The sequence below is a fragment of the Chiloscyllium plagiosum genome, unplaced genomic scaffold (genome assembly GCF_037043375.1).
Source record: "Chiloscyllium plagiosum isolate Xiang-an unplaced genomic scaffold, Cpla_swu_hap1 HiC_scaffold_10, whole genome shotgun sequence".
Lineage (NCBI taxonomy): Eukaryota > Metazoa > Chordata > Chondrichthyes > Orectolobiformes > Hemiscylliidae > Chiloscyllium > Chiloscyllium plagiosum.
In genome coordinates this window covers 96,947,484-96,962,944 of record NW_028270148.1, presented here as the reverse complement: position 1 = coordinate 96,962,944, position 15,461 = coordinate 96,947,484, and the positions used below count along the sequence as shown (strand labels likewise).

Genomic DNA, 15,461 nt, shown 5'->3' with positions numbered 1-15,461 from the left:
TTGTGTCCTCCTCTTTACTGTTTCCTCTTCCTTGGGGTGAATTTCTGAATTACCCCAGAAACTCCTGTCATTGCTGCTTCACCATCTCCCGTGCTATGCTCCTCATCCAATCAACTCTGCTCAGTTCTTCCCTCATGTCTTTGTAGTTACCTTTATTCAATTGTAATACAGTTCCATCTGATTCCAGCTTCTTCCGCAAGGTGAATTCTATCATATTATGGTCACTGCCCCTAGGGGATTCCTTTACCTTAAGCTCCCTAACAAGTCCACCTCATTGCACCTCACTGGATTCAGAATTGCCTGTTTCCCAGTGGGCTGAACCAGAAGCTGCTCCAAACAGTCTCATAGACATTCCGCAAATTCCTTTTCTTGAGACCTGCTATCAACCTAATTTTCCCAGTCCTCCTGCATATTCAAGTCCCCCATGATTATTGTAGTTCAACAGGTTTTTTGGAAGCACTAGCTTTCAGAGCGCCACTCCTTCATCAGATGGTTTTGGAGTTTAAGATCATGCTGAAGGTCAAGATCTTAACCTCCACAACCACCTGATGAAGGAGCAGCGCTCCGAAAGCTAGTGCTTCCAAATAAACCTGTTGGACTATAACCTGGTGTTGTGTGATTTTTAACTTTATCCACCCCAGAGCAACAACGGCACCTCCAAATCATGATTATTGTAATATTACCATATTTACATGCCTTTTATATTTCGTGATTTATTTTCTTCCCCATGTCCTAACTTCTGCTTGCAGGTCTGTACACAACTCCCACTATTTTTGCCTTTGCAGTTCTTCAACTCTACCTACACAGATTAGAGTGGTGCTGGAAATGCACAGCAGGTCAGGCAGCATCCGAGGAGCAGGAAAATCAACACTTCGGGCAGGAGCCCTTCCTGATCAAGGACTCCTGCCCAAAACATCAATTTTCCTGCTCCTCGGATGCTGCCTGACCTGCTGTGCTTTTCCAGCACCACTCTAATCTTGACTCTAATCTCCAGGATCTGCAGTCCTCACTTTCGTCTACCCACACAGATTCAATGCCTATCAATTCTACATCACGGCTTGCTACTGATTTACTTTCATGTGTTAATAGCAAGGCAACGCTTTGCCATAATTTCCATGCAACTGAACCCACCCCCTCCTCCCCACGCCCGCACCAATGTTTAGTTTAAAGCCCTGTTCACAGCCCTAATTATGTGATTCACCAAGACTGTGGTCCCAGCATGATTCAGGTGAAACCCATTACATTGGAACCACTCTTTCCTTCCCCTGTACTGGTGCTAATGTCCCATGAATTTGAACTGATTTCTCTCACACCAAACAAAGTTGGTGAAACAATAGTCTAGCCTAAAATGTTAATGGGATCCTGAAAAATCTGACCAGATCCTCACACAAGGAAGATTCTATCACCAAGGAAGCAGTTGACTATTTAAGAAGTTTAATTGGGCAATTAAATTGGTTAGGCATAGAAACTGCACTGGATGCATTCAATGTATTAGATTTAAACACCATGTGGAAATTTGCTACTATGGAAATGCTGAAGGCACTTAAGATATTGAAGAAATTAAGTTTAGAATAGTTGACACTCAGATTTCCAGCCTTGGGTGACCTAGAATGAACTAAATTAGTCATTTTGAATGATACTGCGCATGTTAATCTCCATGGTGGATTTTTCATACACAGCAGGATTCATCATATTAATTATATACTCATTATATTAGTGGAAAGAAATGACAAATGTTGTACATTAGCTTGGGAACTGAAATAAAAGAAAGTTGTTAAAAGCATCTTGCTGGTACATGTACTGGTAGATATGACTGATATGACAATGTATTTATATTGTATTTTAATAAAGTCCTACATTGGTCTGTGTGGGAAAAAATGTGCCTTTACAGAATGCTCAATTGTCACAGCACAGTTACCCAAGTCTACTTGACAGAGTGCTGCAGAAAAGATTAATTTCATGAGTACAAAAACAATCTAAGAAAGAAGGGAAATTTCAGAATTAAAATAGGTTGATGCAAGTAATCCATCCCAGGTATCTTTCTTGTGATGCACCCCAAATAGTCATTACTAATGTTCCAGATGGAATATGGGTTATAGTGAAGGTTGAGTGTCAGTCCCTGTAACATATCACTTCAAATGACATCCATGCCTGCTGATTTAAAACCTGTTGAAGCTAATGTTTTCAGTCACAATCATACAGATCTACAGCACAAAGATAGGTCCCTTCGGCCCATCATGTCTGTGCCTGTCACTTAACAGTTCTTATCCTATTTTCCAGCACTTGGCTCATAGTCTTGTATGCCTTGGCATCCTGTGTCAGGTAGATGAGTCAGAGCATGCAGGTACGTCTGGTGAAAAATGGCATAAATGATAGCTTAATTAGGGCACTCACTGGTCTCTGATGCCTCCTTTCATCTTACATTTTAACTTTTGTAACAGTGTCTGGGGACCTATCCAGATCAATCTGCATCATTAATTTAACTTGACTGCGGAAGAAGCTTCTACAACTCATACTGAAATACCTTCCAGGAAAAAAAAAACAAGAGCCCTGTTTTCTATTTAAGCTTTTCGTCCCCTAATGTTTTTAAACATTTAAATTACAAATTGGCTTTCTGGTGATCTTGACAGAAATTCTCATTAAAATGTGAACTTTTCAAATTTGTTCTAAAGATGTTACATCTTGAAAATAATTTTAAAAGAGTCAATTAAATTAAGAAAACCTTCTGTGACAAAAAAAAAACCCTGCCTTGGTTCCATGTCTATTAACACATATTGCCAACCAAAACCTCTTAATCTAATTTTGAAATTTTCAATTTATTTAGGCTTGGGAACAATGTTGGGCCAAGTGCTGTCTAAGCAATCCATGAATAAATTGGTGCTCTAACTTAGTGCATGCAGGCAGCTAGGTCAATTTAAATGGCTATGCAAACCACAAGAGATGTTACTCAAAAGTGTTTTTTAGGGAAAGATTCTCATTGGTCTATGTTAATAGGCATTTCCAACACCATCTTTGGATTACTGTTATGATCTCAGATGATGTTACTACTATGCAAGTCAGATCCCTAACATTAACCTCCTTGATGGATTATATTTTATTGACCCTTGGGTTTAACGAGTAGAATCCCACTGAAACATAAAATGCAATGCTGCAGATCACACTCTAACAAGGAGCAGTGATTTATCAACAAAGGAAATGAAAATAAAATGGAAAAACCCAAACTATGTATTCGAGCTCTATTCTGCTCTGTGGGACTTGGCCAGGACCTGCTGGAGCTGTATATCAGCATGCTTCTGGCAGGTACCATGAGTGAATCCATGAGAAAAGGCATCATCACCCTCATCTACAAGCTTAAGTGGGAAAGCGAGGAACTCAGAAATTGGAGACCAATCTCACTGTTGAATGCGGATTACAAAATTCTGTCAAAGGTAATCGCCAACCAGGTCAGGTCTGCTCTGGGGTTGGTGATTCACCCTGACCAAACCTGTGCTGTACCGGGCAGGAAGATCGTTGAGAGTCTCGCACTCCTCAGGGATACGATCGCCTATGTGCAGGACAGAGGGTTGGACACCTGCCTGATCAGTCTGGACCAGGAGAAAGCCTTTGACAGGATATCACACACGTATATGAGAGATGTTCTCTCCAAAACGAACTTTGGAGAGGGAATCTGCAATTGGATCAGACTGCTCTACACCAACATTGTCAATGCAGTCTCAATCAATGGGTGGGAATCAGATAGCTTCCCAGTCAGATGTGGAGTCAGGCAGGGCTGCCCTCTCTCTCCTGCCTTGTTTGTGTGCTGCATAGAGCCATTTGCCGAGTCCATCAGGAAGGATGTGAGCCTTAGAGAGGTGACTATTTCTGGCAGCTGGCGCCTGCAGGTTAAGGCCTCCCTGTACATGGATGACGTCGCCGTTTTCTGCTCTGATCCGCTGTCTGTGCACAGACTCATGTGCATATGTGACCAGTTCGAACGGGCCTCGGGGGCCAAGGTAAACCGAGGCAAGAGCGAGGCCATGCTCTTCGGGAACTGCGACGACCAATCCTCGATCCCTTCACCGTCAGGACTGACCACCTGAAGGTGCTGGGTATTTGATGCGGGGGGGCTGGGGCGTGCGCCAAGTCTTGGGAGGAGCATATCAGCAAAGTGAGGCAAAAACTGTGCAGATGGAAGCTACGGTCACTCTCCATCGTGGGGAAAACACCTGGTCATCAGGTGTGAGGCACTGTCGTTGCTGTTATACGTGGCACAGGTCTGGCCTATTCCCAGAACCTGTGCCGCTGCAGTCACCTGAGCCAGCCTCCAATTTATATGGAGATCAAAGGTGGACCGGGTCCGAAGAGACTCAATGTATAAAGATCTAGGCAACGGTGGAAAAAATACACCCAATGCCACCCTCACCCTGATGGCCACCTTTGTGTGTGGCTGCATCAAGCTGTGTGTGGATCCCCGGTACGCAAACACCAAGTTTCACTACGTACTGGGGTTCTACCTGTCCCCGGGCCTGGCCTCGCTGCCGTGGAACGCTCCGAGTAGTTGGACTGTTCCACGTCACCTGTCCTTCATGGAGAAGTTTATGAAGGAAAACACCTTTGACCATAAGTCCATCAGGAAGTGGACAGCACGAAGTGTCCTTCAGACCCTTCAGGAAAAGGGGAAGGCAGATCCTATCGAGCGGTTCCCTGAGCAGACTGTCAAAGCCATTTGGCAGAATGCCTCATCGCCAGAACTTTCCAACAAGCACCAAGACATGGCTTGGCTGGTGGTGAGAAGGGCTCTGCCCGGACGCCCGGACTCTCTCCCGCACTGCACACTGCCCTCGAAGCGGCTGCGGAGGGGACGAGACTGTCACACACCTCCTTCTGGAATGTACCTATGCAGAAGAAGTCTGGAGAAGAATGCAGTGGTGTTTGTTGAGGTTTGTTTTGAGCAGCTCCACGACGCGGAACTCCGTGCTCTACGGTCTGTTCCCCGGGACGCACACTGAGACGAACATCAACTGTGCCTGGAAGATCATCAACTCGGTGAAGGACGCTCTCTGGTCTGTCTGAAACCTGTTGATCTTCCAGCTGAAGGAGTTGACCCCGACTGAGTGTTGCAGACTGGCACATTCCAAGGTCCAGGACTACGTGTTGAGGGACGCGCTGAAGCTTAGGGCAGCTGCTGCCAAGGCATGGTGGGGAAAGACCACCGTGTAACGTCTGCCTGCCTAAGCACAGGGGTCCGATACAGTATGGGGGCTCCACTGAGCCCCCTGCGAAATATGTGGATAATAATCGTACAGACCTGTATATATGAATGATTACTCTGTCTCTGTATGCTAAAAAATGGAATGTTTATGTATGTATGGCATGTCCAGTTGTACAGATCATCAAAATATTTTATGAATAAAGTATATTTTTGAAACAAAAAAGAAGTACTCATCATAAAAATTAAAAGATTTTTTAGACACGCAATAAGAGTAAAACCCATTATCCCAAAACACTCACAGTCATAAAGTCCTGGTGTTGTACAGCATGGAACAGATCCTTTGGTCCAACTTGTCCACGCTGATGTCCGAAATGAATCTAGTCCCATTTGCCAGTATTTGCTAAACCCTTCCTGTTCATGTACCTATCCAGGTGCCTCTTAAATGTTGTAATTGTACCCGCCTTCATCGCTTCCTCTGGTAGCTCATTCCATACACACATCACACTGTGTGTGAAAATGTTGCCTCTTATGTCCCTTATAAATTTATCCCCTCTCATCTTAAACTTATACCCTCTAATTTTGGACTCCCTACCCTGAGAAAAAGACCTTGGCTGTTCACCCTATCCATGTCCTTCATGAATTTATAAACTTCCATAAGGTCACCCCTCAACCTCCAATGTTCGAGGGAAAATTGCCTTCATAAATTGAAAAGAAGCAAAACAACTTTTGTATTGTACCCAAACAACGTACCTACTACTGCGCCCAAAAGAAAAACACTTGTACATTATTCACATTAGAGTCTCTTCACTTAACATCTCGGTAGGTTTAAGTCACTTATGACTTCATTAAGATTATAACTGTGGACAGCCTCTTCCTGGAGCTATCACAGACCTGCAAGTCAATGTACTGTTTTATGTAATCTCTTCTGGGTTTTATCCCTACACTTCTGGTCTGGGACTAACACTAATCTTGCATTCTAAAGCAACCTGTTCACTATATATCCTTCCCTTCTCTGGAACAGTGGTCTATACAGCCATCCTATTGCAAAGATATCCTAGGATATCCCCACTTAACGTCATATCTTAAACTAAAAGTCTTTTTCTCTCTTAGCTATGGGCATTTTTCTTAAGCTTAAAACAAATACTAGTTCCAGACATTTCTAACACACTTTGAGGCCCCTTTATTTACCTTTCTGGATGACAAACAATCTAAAATAAGCAAAACCCATTAGTGGCACACAAAACCCATTTTCCCTAACACCATGCTTCCAAACCTATTTTCAAAAGAAGTCACCATGGCTACAGAAATGCTTACAAGCTCTTATTAACTTCAGACACAGAAAATCTCACCAGGTGCTAACTCAGAAAACTGAAACCCCAACTCAACCTACATTACCTTCCATTTTCCCTGCTGCTGTGCAGATATCTGAGGTCCATGGATGGCAACAACTTTGAGAACCGAAAGTTAATGTATCCATATGTGAATCATTATGAACATGGCATGCACCCGAGTGTGACAGTGCTGCTTCTTTGACAAGGTTATGCTGTCCTTGGCTGTTTTTTTCAGAGAGGTCGTAGAAGACACAGACTCCGAAAAGTCTGGCATTGAAGTGTTTTAGGGCCAGTTTGATTATTGCTTACAGATACTGCCTCAGGAAACAGGCTTTCAAGTTTTTGAAAGGGGAGTGGCCAGTTCTCCCAGTTCAATTTTTCTCTGGCTTGGTTTGGCTTTTAGCAGTAAAGTTGGAAAAGCTGCTGGACCCTAAGGAAGCAGGTCCATACTAAACTCTCTCTGACTTCTCTCCTGTAAGACCCAGTGTTTGATTTTACCTTTTGTGTTTATGAGGATTGTTGCAAGTATTTGGAACAGCATCATTAAGTTGGGATGATCTGTTGGGTTTTCAGATAGGTTATGTTATTTGGTATTTTGCTCTCTTTTGTTCCATTCAATACTCTTTTAAATAAATTCTATTTTATTTAAAGCTAAGTGGGTTGACCAACTGCTTCTCTCCTGGAATATCCATGTTACACCTACTTAAAACAACAAGTTAGGGTCTGGGCTACTTTGAGGAGATCTGGCTTGATCCATAACACAGCTTAGAGAGAACAGTGCTCACAACAATGACATTAAATGTTATATTTTATAATCGTTTACATCACATTACCTCTAATGCTAATGTTATGCCTCCAGCAGATTTCCCCTGACGTTGCTCACAGAATTTTGTTTAGAATCTCTACAGTGTGGAAGCAGGGCATTTAGCACATGGAGTCCACTCTAATCTTCTGTGGAACATCCCACCCAGATCCACCCTATTCCTATACCCTTCATTTCCCATGGCTAATCCACCCAGCCTATGCATCCCTGAATACTATGGGCAATTTAGCATTAGCAGTCCACCTAACCTGCACATCTTTGAATTGTCGGAAGAAACTCAAGCAGACAAGGGGAGAATATGCAAATACCACACAGTTACCCAAGGATGGAAACAAACCCGGGTCCCCAGCACTGTGAGGCAGCAGTACTAACCACTGAGCCACCACACCGTCTCATGGTAATATATTGGCTTGCAATGCTCCGTGTAAGATTCTGCCACTAGGGTGGCACGGTGGCTTAGTGGTTAGCACTGCTGCCTCACAGCACCAGGGTCCCAGGTTCAATTCCAGCCTCAGGTGACCATCTGTGTGGAGTTTGCACATTCTCCCTGTGTCTGCGTGGATTTCCTCTGGGTGCTCCGGTTTCTCCCACAGGCCAGGTGAACTGGCCATGCTAAATTGCCCATAGTGTTAGGTACATTAGTCAGAGGGAAATGGGTCTAGGTGGGTTACTCTTTGGAGGGTCAGTGTGGACTGGTTGGGCTGAAGGGCCTGTTTCCACACTGTAGGGAATCTAATCTAAATATTGCAGCTAATTACAATTTAGCTTGTAAGCGTCAACTGTTTGCAATATAAAATTTCCCTATATCAAACATAAATATCAGTATGGAATGATTGCTCTAGGTTTTTAACAGTGCTAAAAAGAGCCAATTTAAATTGTTGTTCCCTTTCTCAGTTTGGTTTCTTGCATCTCAGTCCTGAAGAGTGCGAGATTGAAAGCTTCAACTTCACGATCCATTTTAGCAATGATTAAGTTCTGTATTACCAAGCAATTATTTCTGTGCTTTTCCCCTACACTAGCTGATCTTCCCTGGCATTGTTCATGGTAAGTGAGAGGACGTAATTATAATGAGAGAAGTGCACATCTTGATGTACAGCATTTTGTACTTACCAATGTGAATCTTCGTCACTTTAATGTTATGTTATTGAATTCTTAATTCAACTGAGCACCAGGTCTGTCAGAGTTTGAGATTAACCACAAAGTGAGGTCAAACTGTAATTATTCTTTAGGATGCAAGTCAAAAGCTCAAATTAAATGTTCAACTTTCCTTTCTTCCTGTTGTTGAGGTTATTTATAAGCAAATCTTTTTCATGGTTGGACATGTAAAGACATGACACTGTAATAACAACTGCGGCCAGCACATTCTGTGGTGAGATGTGAACCTGGACCTTTCTAGCTCAGAGTCAGAACATTATTCCTGTGCCACATGATTACATTTACTTTTATGTCATATTCTACAGCTATTGGCTTTTCAACTCTGGGGCTTTTTTCAGGTACTACACTGCTCACTCAGGCCCCCAAATGGTGGGGAGAAATGTTGCATGTTCTCCACCATCTGAAGCTGGTGGCTAAAATTGAAGAGGTCACCCTGAATTTTGAGGCCTCTGAATCTTGTATCACTAAGGGGTTTTCTACTGGCAAGGGACTTTCTGTGTCTGTTTCAAATTACTGAAAGTGGTAACAAAGAAATATATACGACACTTGATCGGTGAATCCAAAACAATTTGCACAGAAAACAAAAGCTGAACCAAAATGTCAAGAAAAGTCTCAGAACATCTTTTGAGTCAAATTTCATAGCAGATTTGATATAAATATTGGGCAGTAAAATGGAGGCTTAGAGTTTGGGATGAGAAGGCACCTGCCTGTGTGGTGTTGAATGAGTGATTGGCATTTATAATTGACCTACGCTCCTTATTTCTGCGTGGCACAGTGATTCAACGGTTAGCACCTGCTACCTCCTAGTCCCAGGGATCCAGGTTAGATTCCTACCTTGGGTGACTGTCTGTGTAGAGTTTGCATGTTTCCCTGTGTCTGCATGGATTTCCTTTGGGTGCTCTGGTTTCCTTCCACAGTCTAAAGATCTTCAGGCGAGGTAGATTTGGGATTACAGGAATAGGGTGGGAAACCGGGTCTGGGTGTGATGCTGTTCGGAGAGTCAGTTCAGACTCAGTGGGCCAAATGGCCTCTTTCTGCACTATTGGGATTCTACTATTGTCGTGTGGTCCTGCACTGCACGCCTCTCAGTAGTATTGCCAACAGCTTTGTGCACTGCAGGGAGCTCAATTAGCACTGAGACAGATCAGGCAGACTTCACTTTGTAACGGTACATTCCCTCAAATGAGAAAAGCAAAATACTTCGATTCTTGGAAATAAAACAAAATACTGGAAATAAACCCTCAGCAGGTCAGGCAGCATTTGTGGAAATTGAAAGAACTAATGTTTCAGGCTCACACTTTATCAGCTGAGCCGGTGAAAGCTCATTGGCTTCTAATGCTGACTCCATTTTGACCTCTGCATTTGCTGCCTGACCTGTTGAGTGTTTATTGCCAACATTTTGTTCCTTACAAAGAGAAGCTGCACTAATGTATTGGAAGCTGCTGGAAATTCACTTTGGGAGACTGAAGCAGAAGGGAGGGTCTGTCGGAAGATGTATTCCCTGCTTCAGTGGTGCCCCCCGGGAGATCTGCATGTCCTGGATGGAGACCTGGGATCTTATCATGTTCCTGTGAGGGTGGGAAATCTTCGATGCAGCTCCTCAGAAAAGGAATGGGATCAAGATGGCAAAGTGAATTCCACGAGGATGTGGCAGCAATGCAGAAAAAAGCTTGATGATCTCAGTTGGGTCAAGGTGAGAGATTGTTTACAGAGAGATTTTTTGTAGCACTAATGTTGCACCGTTTGGACAAAATGTGACCAGTTCACTCTCAAAGGATACACAGTTCCCTTTTCTAAAGACCACACACACACACACACACACACACACACAAACACACTTACCTAAAATGCAGACAGTTATCACACTCATTTTCCTTTACCTCACGCACTGTACATGTTTAAAGCTGTCATTGAAGCTATATATGGAGCCATGGGGATGTGAGTTGGTATTAAATTGGCATGGTGAGTGGGTGGGGGGGGGGGGGTGGGGAATTGTTGTTAGGATGCTAAGGGTTAAAGAGACTAACATTTGACAAAGTCACTGGTACCTAGTCCCAAGAACAAAGGCCTTTTAACCCAAGCTGTCTTGGCATTTGAATGACACAGTGGCTGCTTCCAGTCTTCTTCTGTGGGTACCAGACTTGGCTTTGTCCCCCCCCTTGAACGTCTGGTGAGGGGATCCACCTTTCAGGGTCATACTACTGAGGCTGGGGGCAATGAGACAGGAATTTTCCTGACTTGACTACCCTCCCTGGTGACAAACATCTGGATCCAGAATCTCTGCCCCACATTCTCCACTTGTATCTGCGCAATTCATTTCTGCAACTTTATGCACACGCAGAGATGGCGCGGTCACATCTCCTGTGTGCATCGGCATTCCAGTAAAAAAGCAATCCAGCTCTCAATGCTTTCAAGATATTAAGAGGGAGGCGTCATCATCCAGTGTGAAGCCCTTTAAGAGCGGTCAGCTATAGTCAAAGGATTGGTTCTTCAAAAAAAATGAGAGCTCAATTCACCCAGAATGTGAGAAGGGATGCATTAATTTTCAGCTCCCATGAGTAAAGTTTTTACTGAGAGGGGTATCTCAGAGAGGGAAACCAAGTCATTCAAAAGGCCAGTGACACACTCAACAATCCATTTGGAGATTGTCACCTTTTACAGCATTAGAACACATAACTCATAATGACTGCTTTGGTCTCTTTCATTTAGAGAAGATTGAACAGCCCTTTGACTGTGCAGTGGATGCTGAATGTGGATTAATCTAGATCAATAGCGCTGTGTTCAATTAGCGCAATGCCATTAAGCTACATTTGTGGAATGACAACCATGTCACAGATCAGGGTTACGACACCTCAGGGCCAAATTTCCAGCAGGCATCATCAAAGCAGTTCAGAACATTACGGAATTTTAGATGTACATGAGTTATGGCTAAAACCACTCACATTTTCTTTTACAATGTTATGTACAAGTTCAAGATTCCATTTGTCTGAATCAAAAGAGTAAAGGAGAGAAGTATCCAAAGACAGTCACCAGCACCTAACAGAATGAGAGAATGGAGGACACAATGCTTCATAAAGGCAGAGAGCACACAGGGATGCCAGTTTTATAAAGAGTGGGGGAGAGAGAGGGGACAATTCTGTAAATCCTTTTTTTAGATTAGAATCAGTCTGAACATTGTGGCACAGGCAGTCTCACATGGGGCAGCTCACATTTTCAATGCATGATCTGGGCCGACATGACACCAATTGAGAATGTAACTTTTAGAAAAAGTTTTGCGATTTACATATGAAAGAACTGAAACCAACATGATCATTCGAAAAGATGAGAGACTTAACAAACAATCCATGTCCTTTTCAGCATATAACTTCAGTTAAATCACACTGTAAACTTCTGCTATAAATACTGTGTCTTACAATCTTATACTCCACAACCACCTGATGAAGGAGCAGAGCTTTGAAAGCTAGTGCTTTCAGATAAACCTGTTGTACTGTAACCTGGTGTTGTGTGATTTTTAGCTTTGTATACACCAGTCCAACACTGGCATCTCCAAATCATTTTAATGCAGTGACCTAAAATTCTGAGAAGTAAATACCACACAGTATAGAGGCATGTATCTTTCCTGTACCTGTACAGAGTCTCTGAAAGGCTTGGTTCTCCTGAGTGTGCCCCTCTAAACGGCACTGGAAGCGGTGCTGCCAGAACTCCGGGAACCACGGGTTGCGGGTGTTGCTGTCCAACTTCAGCTTCAGGTAGTAGTCATCAAACCAGGTGACCTCAGCGGACTGCAGCTTAATGGTGATCCCTCCCACCGCCTCCTGCTCGTAGGCTTCAATCACTTCCTCACGGTCTGCCCAACCATCGCTGCAGCAGGAGAAAGTAAAGACTGTGATCAAAACATGTGAGAAAAAAGTCAGGGCACGAAACATTTATGAATTATTGAGATTTCACGAAATATTTCTTTCCACAGAGAGAATGCAAGAATATGGAACTCACTACCATAATTAATAGTTATGGTGAAAAGATAACCTGATTTATGGGGATTTTCCAAGAAAACGTTGAAAAGGCATCTTGACAAATACAGGCATAGGCAGGGAATAGAGGGATATCGACCACATAGAGGCAAAAGGTTTTTAGTTTAGAAAAGGCATCATTTGGTTTAGAAAAGCCAACACCTGAAGAGGAAGGGAATAGAGGGATACAGATCTTGTGAGTGAAGGTAGTTTTAACATGGAAGGGCAAAATGTGTTGGTGCTGGCTTAGAGGCCGAATGACCTGTTCTTGTACAGTGTGCTTCTTTGTTCTTTATGTGTCAGCACAGGCTTGATGGGCCAAATGGCCTATTCCTGACCTTTGTTTCTTTGTAAATCAGAGACATGCTGAGGAAAACCATTACTCATTTGAAGTTTGCAGTCATGTCAAACTATTTTAGCTGTAAATTTAATGTTATACTGATACCTTCCCAATACAATGCCAATTGAATCTACAGTTTAGAGGAATAAAATTTTAAACCTCATCAATCAATCTCTTTCCCATTCACTGAATTAATGCCTTTGTAAACTCATCAACTACTGGAGGCTGAAAATGGTACAAAAACATAGCCTACTTTATCTCTTCACTAATCTTCCACTTGTACTGAGTTCCTAAGTTAATACTTTATCTTAAAATACTCTTTCCTTAACTCACGCGATTAGATTAGATTAGATTAGATTACAGTGTGGAAACAGGCCCTTCGGCCCAACAAGTCCACACCGACCCGCCGAAGCGCAACCCACCCATACCCCTATATTTATCCCCTTACCTAACACTACGGGCAATTTAGCATAGCCAATTCACCTGACCTGCACATCTGTGGACTGTGGGAGGAAACCGGAGCACCCGGAGGAAACCCACGCAGACACGGGGAGAACGTGCAAACTCCACACAGTCAGTCGCCTGAGGCGGGAATTGAACCCGGGTGCTCCCACAGTTTGCAGAAGCATGTCTACTTTTGTACTCATGCTAAAGTTACAACTGTTAAATCAACTTCCTGCTACAGTGATTAATATCCATTCAATCTAAGTTGACTGACAGATAACTGTAGAGAATGTGGTGCTGGAAAAGCAGAGCAGGTCAGGCAGCATCTGAGGTGCAGGAGAGTCAACATTTCAAGCAAAAGCCCTTCATCAGGAATTACTGATGAAGGGCTTTTGTCCAAAACATTGACTCGCCTGATCCTCAGATGCTGACTGACCTGCTGTGCTTTCCCAGCAGTACACTCTCGGCTCTAATCTCCAGCATCTGCAGTCCTCACTTTCACCTGATGGATAACTGGCATTACCAGATAGTTTTAAATACTAGGCATCTTAATTAGCTTGCAGTCTTCCAGTTCTAAGTCAGAGTCTGATTGCTAATCTAAATTATAACTTGAGAAGAAACTTATCAAAAAATTTTCCACCTGCACCAAAATTCCAAGTTAACATCTGTACCTTGAAACACTTTTTGTGGTCGCAAAACCAGTCTATTTTTACAGAGAGCTGGTGACTCACACCCAAAGAGATAATTGGATTAATGAAAGGGGTAGGACAATCAGCATAGGTTGGTTGAGTTGAATAGGCAAAAGTGAGGACTGCAGATGCTGGAAACCAGAGTTTAGATTAGAGTGGTGCTGGAAAAGCACAGCAGGTCAGGCAGCATCCGAGGAGCAGGAAAATCGACGTTTCGGGCAAAAGTTGAATACCCTTTTTCTGTGCTGTAAATTCTATATAATTCAGTTCACCCTTAGTAAGCTTCACTCCATTCAGTTTCCAAATACATTATTTAAGTTTTTTTATAAGAAAATGATACAAATTACTGCCATAGCTGGCATTTATTTAGTGCCCTTGATGTAGCCTGTCTGCCAATCTCCATGGAAGGGGTATGCTGAGTTGTGGGAAAGCTATACTCCATATAGGGCTTATTGTTGCTTGCATAGATTTGCAGAGCCTATCGCTTTGGAGAGGTTGGGGTGTTAATTAGTGCAATCCCCTGTTCTTTGTGACAGGGGAGCAGAGCCTTGCTGGGACGGGTGGCAAGTAAGTGAAGTTGAGTCAGCTGCAGAACACTTTTGTTTACCTGTGTGAATAAAAACTGAGACATCTGGCTGTTAACACCTTTGAGTATGCCAGAATGTTTTGCATGAAAGTCAATACTTGTGACGCACCAAACCCCTTTATATCTCAACCTGCATAACTTGCTTAATCACAAAGAGAATTCACTTTATTACAATCAATACCAATACAACCTGTACATCGTTTACCATGTTGGAGTATCTCTCACAGACCCATTAGTGTTTACATTCATATGTCACCCAAAAGCAGCACAATAATTCACAGTTAAAATAGACAGGCTAAACATAAACAGATCCACTTCACACTCTAAACTCGATTGACTTACACTCAATATGTTGTGTTTCACACAATGTCTGTGATTTCCGCTGCAGTTTGGTATTACCAGTGCTTTTAAGCTCTTTGTAGGAGATTATTTCCAATCAGTCTACACTCCAACTGTTGTCGTTTTTTTCCATTCAAGAATATCAATGAATGCAGAGCATAGATATATAAAAATGAGTGTCTCCTTTGGTGTCAGCTAAGGCGCAGTGGTAAGATTCACACCTCTCAGTCAGTTGGCTGTGGGTTCGTATCCCACTCCAGTGAGTAGTTTACATAGACATATAGGGCTGGAGGTTTGCTCCCAAGGCAGTAAATTTCACTGAAATGTGACAGATTGCTACCACAACATCAGGAGAAAGTGTCCCTCTTGAGCTGATTTTGGGGCTGGGGAAGGGAGGGGGTTGTGTGTGTGTGTGTGTCAAGCCCTCTGCCCATATCTGCCCCAGATGTAGATCGGAGGCAGTCACAGGGGATTTAGAATGCCAAGGCAGGTTGTTTGTATAACATTTATCTGTTCTCCGGGACTTAATCCACCTGTTTTCTTAAAATTTAGG

The 15,461-nt window shown here is 43.0% G+C and overlaps 1 protein-coding gene across 1 annotated transcript in view; it reads right to left on the bottom strand.

Moving 5' to 3' along the window:
• The window catches only part of LOC122553027 (metabotropic glutamate receptor 1-like), a 299,057-nt gene that overhangs the window by 85,009 nt on the left and 198,587 nt on the right, over window positions 1–15,461 (bottom strand). The window contains exon 4 of the mRNA XM_087991568.1: window positions 12,126–12,361. Within this exon, the coding sequence (XP_087847694.1) occupies window positions 12,126–12,361 (236 nt within the window). The remainder of the gene's footprint in view (window positions 1–12,125; window positions 12,362–15,461) is intronic.